Source organism: Arachis hypogaea, chromosome 3 (assembly GCF_003086295.3).
Source record: "Arachis hypogaea cultivar Tifrunner chromosome 3, arahy.Tifrunner.gnm2.J5K5, whole genome shotgun sequence".
NCBI classification, from domain to species: Eukaryota; Viridiplantae; Streptophyta; class Magnoliopsida; order Fabales; family Fabaceae; genus Arachis; species Arachis hypogaea.
Window position 1 is genome coordinate 5,098,033 of NC_092038.1, and position 16,825 is coordinate 5,114,857.

General features: G+C 33.9%; 1 protein-coding gene across 4 annotated transcripts; it reads left to right on the top strand.

The window, feature by feature from the left end:
• The first annotated feature begins 2,897 nt into the window (after positions 1-2,897).
• LOC112789006 (disease resistance protein Roq1) lies at positions 2,898-9,828 on the top strand. 4 transcript variants are annotated; one of them, XR_003196147.3, is made up of 6 exons: positions 2,898-3,743; positions 5,567-6,704; positions 6,892-7,152; positions 7,577-8,383; positions 8,480-9,224; positions 9,325-9,828. XR_003196147.3 is itself a non-coding variant. In XM_072226217.1 (6 exons), the coding sequence occupies exons 1-5, from the start codon at positions 3,259-3,261 to the stop codon at positions 9,140-9,142; spliced, it is 3,354 nt and encodes a 1,117-aa protein (XP_072082318.1). In that variant the 5' UTR covers positions 2,898-3,258; the 3' UTR covers positions 9,143-9,171; positions 9,325-9,828. The 4 variants fall into 4 exon arrangements, 2 of the variants coding, with proteins under 2 accessions (XP_072082318.1, XP_025686489.1); XR_003196146.3 differs by having other exon boundaries at positions 8,480-9,201; XM_072226217.1 differs by having other exon boundaries at positions 8,480-9,171.
• The last annotated feature ends 6,997 nt before the right edge of the window (positions 9,829-16,825 follow it).

Here is a 16,825-nt window from a genome sequence, read left to right on the forward strand (position 1 = left end):
CGGAACCAAAAGGCCATGTATCAACTTTTATTACATCAAGATCTAATGTAGAATAATAGTTTGGAACTCGCGAATGAGGAAGAAGAGAAAGTAATGGTGTCAAAATAAACCGTGATTGTATAAATTCAAAATCTTGTGTTTTTGGAATGGACTCTATCTCATCATCACTTTCGTTCTCAGAACCAATTTCAATTCAGTCATTATCTGTCTTTAAATCTTCTAAAACCTAGCATTCGGTGGTGCAAAACAAGTTTCACTCGGTCCCCAATGTTGATTCCTCGGCTATGGCTTGGTCCTGGCTTAGAACTCGAGATGCTTGATGAACATGAATATGAAGAACTTCCACCTATGTTCACGATCTCAATGTAAGGCTCCATCACTTGTTGTGCCACAATCTTCTTATGCATTTCGAACATAACACGAATATATTTGTCATCTTTAATCCAAAATACTTTATAACGTACTCTTGGACTTTCATCAACAAATAAAAATCAATATCCTATTTTTTTTATGTGTTTTCTCCCGAGTAAACTTTTGTTAACCAGAATCAAACTTTTCAGCTTAATCAATGACTGTAACTACTATATTTATATTGTAACTCAATTATTGTATTAAAAAAATGTACCATCATCATTACTTCTAATTCTTACATTCGGATAAACAACAAACAACAATATTAACTTATTCAGTTGTCATTTTGTGATAATTTTAAGAGAAAAAAGTTGAAGAATAAGAAATAGAAATAAGAAGAATGATAGATAGAGGTGTCAGATTGTGCTAGGCTATTGTGGTATTTATAAAAAAGTTTTTGCACATTAATGTTTCTATTTTCGCAAGCATCAATCAAGTCATAAAATATATATCCCATTTTTGCTATTACATGGTCTACGAAAGTAGGAGAAAATTTCTTCTCAATTTCGTTGGCTACATAGTCGAAAATGCTCTTCCATTTTTGCGAAAATGCTTCCCTGTTTTGGTAACAACAGCAGCAAAATTGTGAAATCTTTTTTGCATAGTTTTTACTGTTAACACCTGCAGAATCTTTGTACTTTAGGTTTTTGCTTTTTATACTAGTGAAAATAAAACTAAATATTTAAATTAGTAAAATTGTGTATTTTAATTTATTTAAGTAAATAATTAATTTAGTTTAGAATAAAATATATTTTTTTATCTTTAATATTTTTAAAAAATACTCATAATATTTAATTTAATTCAATTTTATTCCTAACATTTAAAATAAATATTAATTTTATCATTTCCTTAAAATTTTTTAATAGTCAAAGTTGGTCAAAATAATTCTTTCCCTAATTACCCCTGTTATTACTCCCCTTCATCATCTATCATTCTCTCTCAATCCTCCTTCATCCTCTCCCACTGTATTGCTGCCCCACCGTCTTCGTCAACATTAACTTTATCATCTCCATCTCAACATCACCTTATCTCTCCTTTGTCCCACCATTGTCACACCTATCATCTGTGAACATGTTTCATTAATTTTGTAGACATAAAATAAATATGTATCATTTTCAATTTATATGAATCTGAAAATACAATTATACACTGACAAAGTGTATTAAATATAACATTTATTGTCATTAGCTGCAGTTTTTATCATAAAATCTTTCAAAATATTTTTATATACAAATTATGATTAAGCTAAAAATTGTCAAACAAATTAATAATTAATTCAATAATAATTCATGTGATAACTTTATCCAAATTTAATACTAATTTTACATTCAAAATGTATATACAAAATAATATTTATATTGTAATTTAATTTTTCAAATGACAAGCTTAATTAATTTCAACACAAAATATTGCATCTCAATTAAATTTTTTTGTAAAATATTTAACATAAACATCATGGTGACAAATAAGTTAGTAAATAATTTAATAATTAATTTTAAAATGATTTTCAATAATTGTAAAAATGATACCATTCTAAAATCTAATATTACAAACATAATAATAATAATTTCAATAAGTTAATCTTAACATTAATTGATATAATAGAATCTATATATCCAAAAATTTCGAATTCTATCTTATTTTAATTCTAAATTTTTAGATTTATTAATACTTATAATTATAATTATGACAAAAATTAAAGATATAAATAATTATCAAATTAAAAAATTATTTTAATATTTTAATAATTAGTAATATTTGAAATAAAGGTATTTTTTTCTTTAAATTTAGGCTATTTTAACAAAATTTTGGAATAAGAACCTACATAAGCGAACACAATTGACAGGGTATAATAGAATTAAAGTAGGAAAGTAGTAGTGAAAATAATCAAAGAAAAGGGTACGAAAATTTATTTTTTTTAAGAAAGATAGCATGAGGAGGAGGAAGAGGAGGAGACATCTCTCGGTGTCGGTGAGAAAGAATTGAGTGATATAAAATGTGTGTGTGCGCGCGCTGTTGGAGTGAAAAACAAGGATTAAAGAGTTATGGACTTGGCCCACAGACTCTCCTTTTTCTTTTGTTCTGACTTCTGAGGCCCTATAATAAATTAGATACGTAAGAGCATAAACGTCTTGAGTATTTCACTAATGAAAGTGAATTATTGTTATCATGGTTTCCATCCATAATGTTTGTAAGATTATATAATTATAAAAGTTCTGCTACTGTTGAAAGTCAAGTCAACTAGTCAAGTGCTCTCATTGATTCATCAACCTTTTTCCCGTCACATGAAATTTTTACTTTTAACCATGGATAAGATTTTCCTGACAATATTAAGGATAAGGGACATATATGTAATTTAATATATATATATATATATATATATATATATATATATATTCTTATTTTTAAAAATATATTCTAGTAGATTAACCGTAAATTTTAAGGCTATTTTTTTTTAAATATGAGGTTGACATGTGAATTATGCTGAATTATGAAGTATTAGGGAGACATATATGGTTGTGACAGTGTTCAATTTTTTATTTTAGTGGGAAAAAATCGAATAGTTCGACTTCATTAAAGAGAGAGAGGGACACAAATCGAAAATCGAACCCAAAATTTTCATTACAAAATTTTATGGATACTGAAATTGGACGGATCGATTTATTTTGCGCAATCCTTATAGCCTGATAAAACACCGTATACCTTTGTATACATCAACATTCTCTCCATATTAAAATTACTAGAAAATCGATATTTTGAGTATATTTACAAATTTCCCTATAAAAGCCAGGTTGCCATTGTGATTTGTGAATCATTCTATCATTACATTGTTCTGCATTTACAGGGATGGCAAATCCAGCTTCAACTTCTGAGACCATGGCTACTAATTACGATGTCTTTCTGAGTTTTAGGGGTGAAGACACACGTCATGGATTCACAGGTCATCTCTACGATGCTCTCTGCCGCAACGGAATCAACACCTTCATCGATGATGAGAATCTCAGAACAGGAGAAACAATTCGACCTCAACTCCTTCAATCCATTGAAGCCTCAAAGATCTCCATTGTTGTTTTCTCAACAAACTATGCATCTTCAACATGGTGCCTTGATGAACTCGTCCAGATCCTTCGGTGTCACAGGGAAAGGAACCAGCTTCTGTTTCCAGTCTTCTACAAAATAAAGCCTTCCCATGTAAGGCATCAGAAGAAAACTTACAAGGAAGCCATGGATGCTCATGAAAAAAGGTTTGGTTGTCACTCTCAGAAGGTGAAAGAATGGAAGGAAGCTTTGGAGGAAGCATCCAACAGGAAAGGCTTTCATTTGAAACAAGAGTAAGTAATAAATACCTTCTCCCCCTATTGTTTGTGTCTAAACTCAATCACATTTTTAAGTCTCTTATAATTGTGACGATGTGTGGTAATGGTATGCTTGACTAGTTGACTATTAATATAACTATATACCATGCTTGACTATTAAATCTGTATCAAAGGTTTGGAGGGATTAGTATGACGATATTCCAATACTCGTCGACAGTTTAAAAAAAAATTCCCGTCTTCTGAGGATGTGAGTGATAAACTAACAATCTATTTTAGGCTTTTTTTTTTTTTTTTTTTTACAAATATTAAGAAAATTGTGTGTGCTTCAGTGTAACGCTGAATTTGTGTATTTTTTTTAAATATGAATTTTATTTTTTTAAAATTTTAAATAACAAATCAGACAATCAGATCTGAAAAATAATAAAATTTGTAGAGAAATGTAATGGTCAAATTTTACAACGCACAAATTGGATTGAAGGTTCGGTTTGTGTCGAAATAATTTTTTCAGGTCCGATTTGCACATGTAAAACATTTTTTAATACTAAAATACAAATATGACAATCTGAATATTAGATTGGTATGTTTAAAAAAATTTAAAATAATAAAAAAACAAATTTAATCCTCAGATTTACATGTTAAAAAAAATTTGAAAGTCACAAATCTAAAGGTCCCTAGATCTGTGGTTTTCACATAATAAAAAAATACACGAAGTTTCAACATTGTTGAAAAACACTATTGGAAAGGCAACACCAAAATTAAAAAGCGTTTATTTTATCTATATGAAAGTTGATACCCATATTTTCTTGCAACTAGAGAATGACATTTCTTCTGATTATTCTATTGTCACATAAATTCTTTTGCTAAATTATAACTTTTATAGAATTCTAAATTTGTTTTTTTTATTAACCTTCCTCATCTAATGACATTAACTAGAATTATGTCTTAATTAATAATGAATTTAATACCATTATTTGTTTATTCTCTAAGAAAAAAACTATCATATTATTTATTTATCATTAATTAATTCTATTTGTTAAAATATTATTCTATTCTTATATATGTTATATTATATATCAAATAATCTATACTATATATTTTTTTATAGATTTTTGAATTTCTAAGGTGAAATTATAAGTTGTGAAATTAATTGATATTCAACGATATTAAAATAAATTGTTGCAAAAATACTTGAATTTATCAAAACCAAATAAAAAAGATTGTTATTTCTTATACGTACTTATAAAAAATTATAGTTAAAAAAATACTTTAATATATATATATCGAACTAGATTTTATTATACTACAGAATCTATTATAATATAATTCTTCGTTTTAAGAGTTAAAAATACTACTTAAACAAATATTTCAATATATATATATATATATTGATCGAATTAATATTATTTTCAGTGTAATATACTAAAAAAATTATTATATTTGTTTTAACAGCTATATAGATTGTTTTATAACTAATTAACAAAGTCAAAATTCCTCTATTATCCTTTTAGTTATCCAAAAAAATTTGTAACAAAAGTTTATGGCCTGAGTATTTTTCAAATTGTACAAGTCTAAATCTAGTGATCTCTAAAATTGATATCCTTAATTTTCATTATTCAGTACTTCTATATTAATTTGAATCAATATCTTGTGTGATAATATGTACATGGTCATATAAGTGAAGATTTATTCATCAATTATTTTAGTTTCAATTAAATAACACCTTTATTAGAATCGAGTGTTTAACGCCTCAAAAAGTTCTTCAATACAATTATCCTTAAAATATTGCATGATCATTCAATGCCCAATCTCAATATTGAAAGCTGCTTGCACATCTACAGGTATGAGTTCGAGTTTATTCAAAAAATTGTAAGCAAGGCATTGACTCATATACCTCCAAGACAATTACTTATTGGGGATCATATGGTTGGAATGCAAACTCGAGTTGAAGAAGTGGAGTCACATCTATATTCTTGGTACAGGGTATTATCCAATGGCGAATCACCCAAACCAAAGCTCTACAACAACAATACCATGTTGGGGATTGTTGGAATTGGTGGGAGTGGAAAGACGACGCTTGCCAAAGCCTTGTATAACTCCATCTGCGACCGGTTTGAATGTGCTTGTTTTCTTCTCAATGTTAGAAAAATTTCAGATCAAGAAGAGGGCCTAGTACGTCTACAGCAAACGCTCCTCTCAAAGTTGCTTGGGGAGTGGGAAATCAAGGTCCGCAGTGTTGAGGAAGGAATCAGTATGATAAGAAAGAAACTTAACAAAAAAAGAGCTCTTATTGTTCTTGATGATGTCGATAAGATAGAACAATTAAAAGCATTGGCAGGAGAATGTGATTGGTTTAGTTACGAGACTCAAATTGTTATAACAACAAGGGATAAATCTCTTTTAGAAGCTCATGAAGTCGAAAAGATTTACGAGACGAAATTGCTAAGTGACCTTGAATCTCTAGAGCTCTTCTGTTGGAACGCCTTCAAAATGACAAGGCCCAAAGCAAACTATGAAGACCTATCCAATCAAGCAATACATTATGCCCAGGGCCTCCCATTAGCCTTAAAGGTTATAGGCTCTAATTTGATTAATAAAAGTTTAGAAGAGTGGAAGTCTGCTTTGGACAAATATGAGAAGAATCCTCCTAAAGACATTCAAAGTGTTCTTAGAGTAAGCTATGATAGTCTTGAAGGCAATGAAAAGGATATTTTTCTTGACATAGCATGCTTCTTCAATGGGAAGAAATGGGAATATGTAAAAAATGTATTAGATGGATGTGGTATGTTTACAGAAGTTGGTATTAGAATACTAGCTGATAAATCTCTCGTAACTATCAAAGATGGTTACTTGAGGATGCATGATCTAATACAGAATATGGGTAGAGAGATTGTGAAGCAGGAGGCACCAAGAGAAGTTAGTGACCGCAGCAGATTATGGTTTCATGAAGATGTTCTTGAACTACTACCCGATGATAAAGTGAGAACTACACAAACTTTCTTTCTTATTTAACTTTTACCTGTCAGATGCAGGATATTCTAGTTATTTGTCTTCCTCCCATCAATAGGCATTGCAAAAGTTTTGAAAAGTTTTGTTTTATTTTGTTCCCCCTTCAAGCCTTCCTCGAAAATAATAACATTTAATGTGACATATTCTTATTTCATAGGAAAATAAAAAAATTGAAGGAATAAAGCTTGTTCAATGTGAAGAAGATGATTGGACTGACACTGCCCTTGAAAAGATGAAGAAACTTAGAATTCTCATTCTTCGGAACACAAACCTTTCATGTCGAACTATTCTTCTACCTGAGCAATTAAGGCTGCTTGATTGGAAGGGGTATCCTTCAAAATCTATTCCGTCGAACTTAAAAAAAATTGTTGCCTTCAGTTTACGTCATAGTCCTCTCACGTTGGAAAACTCGTTTCAGGTACAACTAGTTGTCTGATTCCCTTATTATAAAAAGTTCACTTTTATTGTGGATACTACTTTCTGCTAAAACTTGAAATTTATACACAAGGATCCATTTAGACCATGCGTAATTCTTGTTAATTTACACCATTAGACAACTTTTTATAGATTATATTACCTTTGTGATTAATTTATCAAATTTTAGAAAATTCAAAAGGGCACCAATAATAGAAAAATAATCTAAAGACGATAATTGACTTATATTACAAAATTGTGTTATGTCAAAATAAAGTAGTGCTTAACATATTAAATCACTTCCAAATTTTATAAAATTTTACATGATTAATCTATATGGTTAAGTGTCTCAATTCAATGGTTGGATTGGTGGAATTCATATAATATATTGTTACCTTTTTTTTTAATTGATTGATTTTTGTTTGCAGAACTTTGAGCATTTGACTTACATGAATTTCTCCCATTGTGAATCCATCACTCATTTTCCTAGCGTATCTAAAACCCGAAGTTTAAGAAAATTGATACTCAATGGATGCAAAAACTTGGTTAGCTTTGATGAATCGGTTGGAGATCTCCCAAACCTTACATATTTGAGAGCTTCAAAGTGCCCTAAATTAAGAAAGTTTCTTTCAAGAATTTGTCTGCCTTCACTAGAACACCTTTCCTTTAACTGGTGTACAAGTCTTGGACTCTTCCCAGACATAGTGGGAAAGATGGATAAGCCATTAAAGATTTGTCTGAAAGCTACTGCTATTGAAGAGCTTCCAGATTCCTTTTTTGATCTTGTAGGACTTCGCTATTTAGATTTGACAAGTTGCGAGAAACTTGGTTTTCTTCCAAGCTCCTTATTTATGCTGCCAAATTTGGTCACATTGAAAGTTGGAGGATGCCCTCAACTTGGTGGAGCATTTGCAAGATTCAGAGGAAGCCTTTCAACTACTGCAGAGAGCGGTCCAAGTTTAGAAACTCTGCATTTCAGCCATGCAAGTTTATGTGACGAAGATCTTCATGTAATTATGCAGAGTTTTCCAAACTTGGAAGTCTTAAATGTTTCATCAAACAACTTTGTGTCTATTCCAGCATGCGTTCAAGAATCGTCCTACTTGACAAGTTTGGATTTGAGTTGTTGCCTAAAGCTTCAAGAAATTCCAGAACTTCCCTCTAGTGTTAGGAAAGTGGATGTGAGACACTGCAATTCCTTAAGTGCAAACACAACAAGTATGCTATGGTCACAGGTTTGTTACTTTTTATCATTTCATATCTTTTTAACCAAAATAATGATTAAAAAGAAGAGAGAGAAAAATACTGAAGCAATATCTTTTGATTTGTAGGTGCGCAGAGAGATAAATAAATTACAAGTTGTGATGCCAACTTCCAATACAAAGATTCCAGAATGGTGGGACGATCGTACAAGTTGGAAGTACTATTCACAGGACCTGAATTTCGAGGCACGTGGCAAGTTCCCAGTTGTGGCTTTGGCGTTTGTGTTTGGAGAAATGAACTATCAATCTGTTGGGCTGCACTTGTCCATTGAGTCTGGGGATGTAAACTCTGCATACCAACCATCGCATAATTTCACAGTTGCGGAAAATCATGTGTTGTTGTGCGACCTACGACTATGGTTCAGTGATGAGGAGTGGAAGAGACTTGATGCACATGTTGAGCATGGTAACACATGGAAGACAGTGAAGGTGAGGTGTGTACCAGGCATCATCCCATTTCATTGGGGAGTGTATGTTTACAAGAAAGAAACAAGCATGAAAGATATCCAATTTCAGAAAGAAGAGTGGGAAGATGTTCCATGTGGTGCAGGGAGATCCAATTGGAAGAAGAGTGCTGTGGAACTTGCCATTGCTTGCTTCTCAGAAAGCCTCAAAACTGTGGTAAAAAAATTGAAGCGGCTTATGGCTCCAAGAGAAGAAGAGCAAAGCTTTTGCTTAATGCAACAGGATGAGGATGAGGAAGAGGAAGGAGAGTCAGACATGGAAGCATAGAGGCAGCTAAGGTTCCCCATAGAAAACATGTAATGAGTTGACATTTGACAAGGTTATAGGTGACCAATTCTCACTGTACTTGGTCAGTTTAATTTTGTGCAAATAATTTGTCGTCATAAATTAGCTTTTATTCTTCACGTTGGGTTATTAATTTGCATTTTCTCTGAGAACTATATATGCAGCTCCAAAGTGGTATCTAGATGAAGGTGCCAAGATCCTCGAGTGTCAGAAGGAAAAGGGCCAGCTTGTGTTTCCCATATTCTTCTACAAAATAGAGCCATCGGATGTACGACATCAGAGAAATAGTTATAAACTTGGCATGGCTGTTACTCTGAGAAGTGCAGAGGTGTTACATATATAGATTAAATGAAACAATATGTATTAGAGACACTGAGAAGCATATATAGATTCTCCACTTAAAAGAAGAAAGCTGGCATGCTCTGGTTACTATTATCAGCCAGCTATGGCTTGATGATGATGAATTGTTATGAGAAGAATAAGAGAGTCACCGATTCTCTTATTCTCCATAAGCTAACCAGCCAGTCAGTGCAAATAGCCACCACTCCAGCAATTAATTTTTAGATTTATTCAAAATTTTCTTTCTACATTTTGAATTTTTTTTATTGGTTCGTTATGTTGGACTAGTTGCATTTGTTGTTGATTGAAGGAAAGTTGCCTTTCTCTTAGGAACTAGGAAGGTGTGGGTACGGGTAATTCGAGTCTGGGGTCAAATCGAACCCAACTCAATTATACTGGGTACGATGTATTATCAGATGGCTAATTGAGTCTAATCGGATAAAAAAATAAAAAAGATTATAGTCGACTTTAATTGAATCTATAAGTATTTAGTGATTAAGTGTATAAATTCATTGAAATTGTGAAAAAAATTCTGATATTTACATCCTTGACATCTCATTGAGATGATAGCAACTAATTTCCACTACAAAATTGTTCTCAACTAATCTATGTCAGTCTCCTTTAGAATTACTTATAGCCCATTGAAGCAAGAAGTGAGGTCCAAGAAAGCTTCCTCACTGCATGGAATAGTGAGACCACCCATTGGATGATCATATCCGAATTATTCTTCTGCTTAGCTTAGTAACTCTTGAAACGAAGTCTGGTTCAAATACGAAACGGGAATCACAAACCACTTCATTTTCTCTCCAACATAGACAGCAAGATAGCCTTTTGGGACTTCTAAAGCCTTTGAAGATGCTTGGTTCGAATTAAATGACAGCGTTCTTCTGTGTTGGTTTATGGTATAAACAGAAATATTTAGGACAGAGATATAAGAAAAATACGTAGGTGAAAGGAATGGGAATCACCCTTTTTTACTTTACTGAAGCAGTACATTTATAGGCTTTTAATCCATGACACTACCACATCACCACTAAACTAGGAAGTGGGATGAACAGAAACTACCACATACCCACTAGATAAGGAAGTGGAATAACAAAAACTACTTTTCTCCTAAAGTGCAGGAACCACTAATTGACTAAAACAACAAACTGAAACAATAATAAAAAAAACTTAATGCAGTCCAAAAGCAAATAATTAACACTCCTCCTTGCTTTAGGATCTGCAAACTCCAATTTTCTGCCTCAATAGCTCAAACTTGCTGACAGGAAGTGGCTTTGTAAACAAATCTGCCAATTGATCTTCTGACCTGCAATAAACCAAAGTTATTTCTCCATTTTGCTGCATCTCTCTTAAGAAGTAGAGCTTGATGTTAAAATGTTTAGTCTTGCCATGACACACTGGATCCTTTGAAATCGCAATTGCTGCCTGGTTGTCGATAAACACTTCTGTCTTGTGATTCTGTTGGAGATGTAAATCACATAAGATCTTTTTCAGCCACAAAACTTGATTTACAGCTGCTGTTGCTGCTATGAATTCAGATTCTGCAGTGGATTGTGCTACTGTCTCCTGCTTCTTTGTGCACCATGAAAAAACTCTTGAGCCTAAACTGAAACAATATCCGGAAGTGCTCTTCATGTCATCAATGGATCCAGCCCAGTCACTATCAGAGAATCCACACAACTTGAAATTTTGACAGCTCTCAAACTTCACACCATAATCAACAGTACCTTTAATATATCTCAATACCCTTCTTGCTGCCTTTAAATGCATTTCACTAGCACAATGCATAAATCGAGAGAGAAGACTTACAGCAAACAAAATGTCCGGTCTTGTTGCAGTGAGATACATTAAACATCCAATCAAGCTCCTGTAATAGCCTTCATCAACTTTATCAGCACCATCTTCTTTGCTCAGCTTCTCCTTTTGGTTCATTGGTGTGCTAACCGCTTTGCACTCCTCCATCTGGAATTTTTTTAAGATTTCCTTAGCATATTTTTTTTGACATATGAACACATCATCCTCATTTTGTTTGATCTCAATTCCAAGAAAATAAGACATAAGACCAAGATCAGTCATTTCAAAAACTTGCATCATTTCTTGCTTGAATTCTTCAACCAAACTTGTATCATCTCCAGTTACTAAAAGATCATCAACATAGAGGAAAACTATGAGAAAATTTTTTCCCTTATGTTTTACATAAAGAGTGGCCTCAGACAAGCTTTTTACAAAGCCTATGCTCAATAGGTGTTCATTTATCCTACTGTACCAAGCTCTTGGTGCTTGTTTTAATCCATAAAGGGCTTTTTTTAGTAGATAGACTTTATCTTCTTCTCCATGCATAACAAATCCCTCTGGCTGCTCCACATATATCTCTTCTTGTAAAACTCCATTTAAAAAAGCTGATTTGACATCTAAATGGAATACTTTCCAGCCTTGTTGAGCAGCAACTGCTAACACCAATCTAATTGTATCTAATCTGGACACTGGTGCAAACGTGTCAGAATAATCAACACCAAAAATTTGTGCATACCCTTTTACTACAAGTCTGGCCTTGTATTTATTGATAGAGCAATCCGCATTAAGCTTTGTTCTGAACACCCATTTAACTCCAATAACTTTTCTGTCTTGAGGCTCGTCAACCTTTTCCCATGTGTTGTTTTTTTGAATCATTGAAATCTCATCCTCCATTGCCTTTTTCCATTTTGGATCCTTGAGTGCTTCTTCACAGCAACTAGGTTCGCATACTGCTACATTGCATCTTTGATAAATGTCTGACAGCAGTCTTGTGCCTCTGATGGGATGATCATCTTCTAATTCATTTTGACACAACTCTGTTGTTTGGTTTCCGCCATAATCATCTTCAATATTGTTACAAGGTCCAATTGTTTTTCGTGGGTTCTTCCAATTCCATTGTTGATCTTCATTGAAATGCACATCCCTAGACACAGTCAACTTTCCAGATTGAGGATGATACACTTTGTAGGCTTTTGAAACAGAACTATAACCCACAAAAATACCCGGAATTGCTTTCTTGTCAAGCTTGTCGCGCTTAACCTGTGGAACATGTGCAAAACAAACACAACCAAACACTTTAAGAAAGGTTAGTGAAGGCTTATATCCATACCAAGCCTCAAAAGGAGTTTTGTCTTTCAAAGCCTTGGATGGAAGTCGATTTTGAAGAAAAACGGCTGTGTTGGCCGCTTCAGCCCAAAATTCTTTAGGCAATTCCTTCTCATGCAGCATGCATCTGGCCATCTCCATTACTGATCTATTTCTCCTTTCACTAACTCCATTTTGCTCTGGAGTGTATGGGGTTGTGAGTTGATGTACAATACCAGCTTCTTCACAAAATTGATCAAATTGTGTTGAGGTGTACTCCTTCCCATTATCTGATCTTAGAAATTGTATCTTGCACCCACTTTGAGTTTCCACCATATTCTTGAACTTTACAAAGACTCCAGCCACTTCATGCTTGAATTTCAAGAAAAAAATCCAGCACATTCTTGTAAAATCATCTATGAAAAGAATAAAGTATAGACTACCTTGTAACGATGGAGTTCTTTGAGGTCCTGCCACATCAGTGTGGATGAGTTGCAGCTTTTGAGAGGCTCTCCAAACTGTTTTGGGAAATGACACTCTGTTTTGTTTACCAAATTGACAGGCATTACAATTTGGCAAATGATCAGAGAGTATTGGTAGACCTTCAATCATATCTTTCCTCTTCATGTTCAGCATCCTTTGAATATGACAGTGACCAAGTCGCTTATGCCAGAGTTCAGTGGGACTGACTTGGGTGATGTAAGCTGTCTGCTCCTCCACAATTGGATCAAATGAGAAGCTTTTTCCTCTCATTTTAACCCTTAAAATCTCCCGACCGGTAGTGTCAAAGATAAGACAATGTAGATTTTCGAAAAAAACTTTAAATCCCTTTTCTAACAATTGACCCACACTAAGCAGATTTTGGTCAATGTCAGGCACATACAGAACATCTGAAATGGTTTTCATACCTGAGCTAGTTGAAATTACAATTGTTTCTTTTCCTTTTGCAGAAATATAGTCACCATTCCCAATTCTGACTTTTGAGAATTTAGCAGGCTTCAAATCCTTGAAAAGAGTTTTATCATATGTCATGTGGTTTGTACAACCACTATCAATCAGCCAGCATTCAGAACTACTCCTTGCTGAGAAGCATGTTGCCACAAAGATTTGATCTTCTTCATTTTGCTCTACAACATTGGCATTAGCTTCATGTTGTTGAAATTTGCCTTTGCAAATTACAGCTTCATGTCCAAGCTGATTGCACTTGTTGCACTTTGCGTCTGGTCTTCTCCAACATCTGAAGGGTGGGTGACCTATTTTGCCACAATGCTCACAAGGTGGGTAATTTTTCTTTTTACCTTTGTCTTTGCTTTGGCTGCTTTGACTACTTCCAACTTCATGATGCTTGGCTGGTAAAGCACCTTCAACCACGTGATCTTGTCTCATAAGCCTTCGCTGCTCTTGGGCCTGCAAGGCATGTAACACTCCTGCTAAGGTGATTTTGGACAGATCCTTCGTATTTTCCAAAGTAGTTATTGATGCTTCATATCTCTCTGGCACTGTAACTAGAATTTTTTCCACAATTCTAGAATCAGTGAATTCAGTGCCGAATAATCTAACTTTGTTTGCAATAGAAAGCAACCTGTCAGAGTATTCTTTGATTGTCTCAGAATCTTTCATTCTCTGCATCTCGAATTCCCTCATCAAGTTGAGCACTTGCATGCCTCGAATCCTCTCATCCCCTGCGTATTCTTCCTTTAAATAGTCCCAAATTGCTTTTGGTGTTTTGAGAGTCATGATTCTGGTGAAGATTATTGATGAAACACCAGTAAAGAGACATGATCTTGCCTTTGCCTTCCTTGTTTTTTTCTCCTTGTGCAATTTTATTTGAGCCATGGTAGGATTGTTTGGCAGCGGAGGAATTTCGTAATCCTCTTCCACGGCTTCCCAAAGGTCCAATGCCTCCAAATAAGACTCCATTTTAACTGCCCAAAGGTCATAGTTTTCTCCATCAAAGGTGGGCGGAGCAATTTGTGAGAGACTTGCTTCACCTTCCATTTTCACAGGCCCCGTAAGAAGAATGCTCTGATACCAGTTTGTTGGTTTATGGTATAAACAGAAATATTTAGGACAGAGATATAAGAAAAATACGTAGGTGAAAGGAATGGGAATCACCCTTTTTTACTTTACTGAAGCAGTACATTTATAGGCTTTTAATCCATGACACTACCACATCACCACTAAACTAGGAAGTGGGATGAACAGAAACTGCCACATACCCACTAGATAAGGAAGTGGAATAACAAAAACTACTTTTCTCCTAAAGTGCAGGAACCACTAATTGACTAAAACAACAAATTGAAACAATACTAAAAAAAACTTAATGCAGTCCAAAAGCAAATAATTAACATTCTGATACCAGCTAAATGAAAACCCATTTTTGTATGTGTTGATGAAAGAGTAGTCTTAGAAATGACTTGTAAATAAGATGTAAGCCTTTGAGTTTCTTATTATTTGAGGATGTGAATGAATTGTGTTAGTCCTAAATGCTTGCAACTATGAACATTTATATAGATGGAAGGATATGTTATGAATATGTAGCTACTTGAATGATTGGTGGAAGAAGGCTATGAGATGGGACCTATTAGGAAACAATGGCATGTAGGAGATCACATGGTATTGTCTTAAAGAACTTTCATGTGTACCAACTTCTTATTCTACATAATTCAAGGTCCTCATTATAGAGGGTAGGCAAAAAAAATTGTAACTTATAATCTGGTGTACTTGAAAAGTTGAGGTCCATAATGGCTTGTGAGACCAACTTTTGGTTCTCTTCTGGCCTCAGAACCCCATGTTTCGGAGCTATAAATGTCTATCTGAAGAAACATGTGAGATGTTGGAAGCATGTTTGATAATAGAGACCTAACCTTTGATATAGAAATTTCCAAGACAGTACCATGTGATCTCTTGTGATCATTTGTCACTTTGCAGACCCCATTTTACAGCTTCATCAAATTTATTTCTTTGGGATAGCAACTATATATACACTACTACTTGTGTTCTCAACCAACACAAATCAGTTGCATCTCCTCAAGTATTAGAACTCACATATTTCTCTCAAACAAATCCTTCAAGAACAATGGCTTTTCGCATTCCAAGTATTAGAAAGGCATCACTTTCTGCAGCAAAAGGGACCAATGTTCCAAAAGGCTATCTTGCAGTCTATGGGAGATAAGATGAGGCGGTTTGTGATTCCTGTATGTTACTTGAACCAACCTTCATTTCAAGAGTTACTAAACCAATCAGAAGAAGAATTCGGTTATGATCATCCGACAGGGGGTCTCACAATTCCATGCAGCGAGGATGCCTTCCTGAACCTCACTTGTCAATTAAGTGGGCAGTAAATTTTGCTCATAGAGACTGACATAGATTAGCTGAGACAAATTTTGTAAAGAAGGATCCTTTTTTTTGCTTTGAAGATTGTCCATTTTGGTCTCTTCCTTATATCATTCCTTTGAAAGTGTAAAAATTTAGATGAATGAAAGAAAGTTATTGCATCTCATTTGTTGACTAATTTTATTTTTTATTTTTGGCTTTTGCTGTATCTGAATGATCTCTTATATTTATGCAGCAAATCAAAATTAAGTTCAACTTTGTTTTGAAGAAATTCACTGAAGTTGATGATTTATTTCATTTCAATTAGAATTTTGAATAGCGGGTTGCAACTACAATTGTAAATCTGTTAAGAACTGTTAGGATTTGGTTGAATTAGTCCCACATTGCTTAGAATAGCAAATGGAGTGGGTGGCTTAGGCTATAAATATGAGGCTAAGTTCTCCATTTGTTTTTGCACCAGTCAGAAACACTTTAAGCTTGTATCTGATTTTTCTTTTCCTCTGTACTCTTTGATTAGAGAGTGTTGTGAGGTGTAGTTAGATATTTGCTTTGAAAGAGTGTGGGTGTACTGGGGTGCCGGTGAGAGAAAGAAGTCTATGTGTTGTAACAATTTTCACATAGTGATATTCTCTGGTTGTCATTTGACAACGGCCGTGGTTTTTTCTCCGGTAATTGGAGTTTCCACGTTAAATTCTTGTGTTGTGATTGTGTCTATTTTATTTCTCTGTCAAAGGTGTTTTCTCAAGGGGGAATTGTGTCTTATTCCCAACAAGTGGTATCAGAGCTTCGGTTCGGTGGGATTTATTCTTAGTATGCTCTGTGGTTGCAGCCTAGTCTAATCTCTTTGGTTGCTGTTGTTGTTGCTGGAAGGCAGTGTGACTCTGTGAG

Excerpts from the sequence above, each read along its gene's own strand:
- LOC112789006 (XM_025830704.3), top strand. The coding sequence starts at position 3,259 with ATGGCAAATCCAGCTTCAACTTCTGAGACCATGGCTACTAATTACGAT. Across the intron at positions 6,705-6,891 it reads AACTACTACCCGATGATAAA|GAAAATAAAAAAATTGAAGG; the intron begins GTGAGAACTACA and ends CTTATTTCATAG. Across the intron at positions 8,384-8,479 it reads CAAGTATGCTATGGTCACAG|GTGCGCAGAGAGATAAATAA; the intron begins GTTTGTTACTTT and ends TTTGATTTGTAG.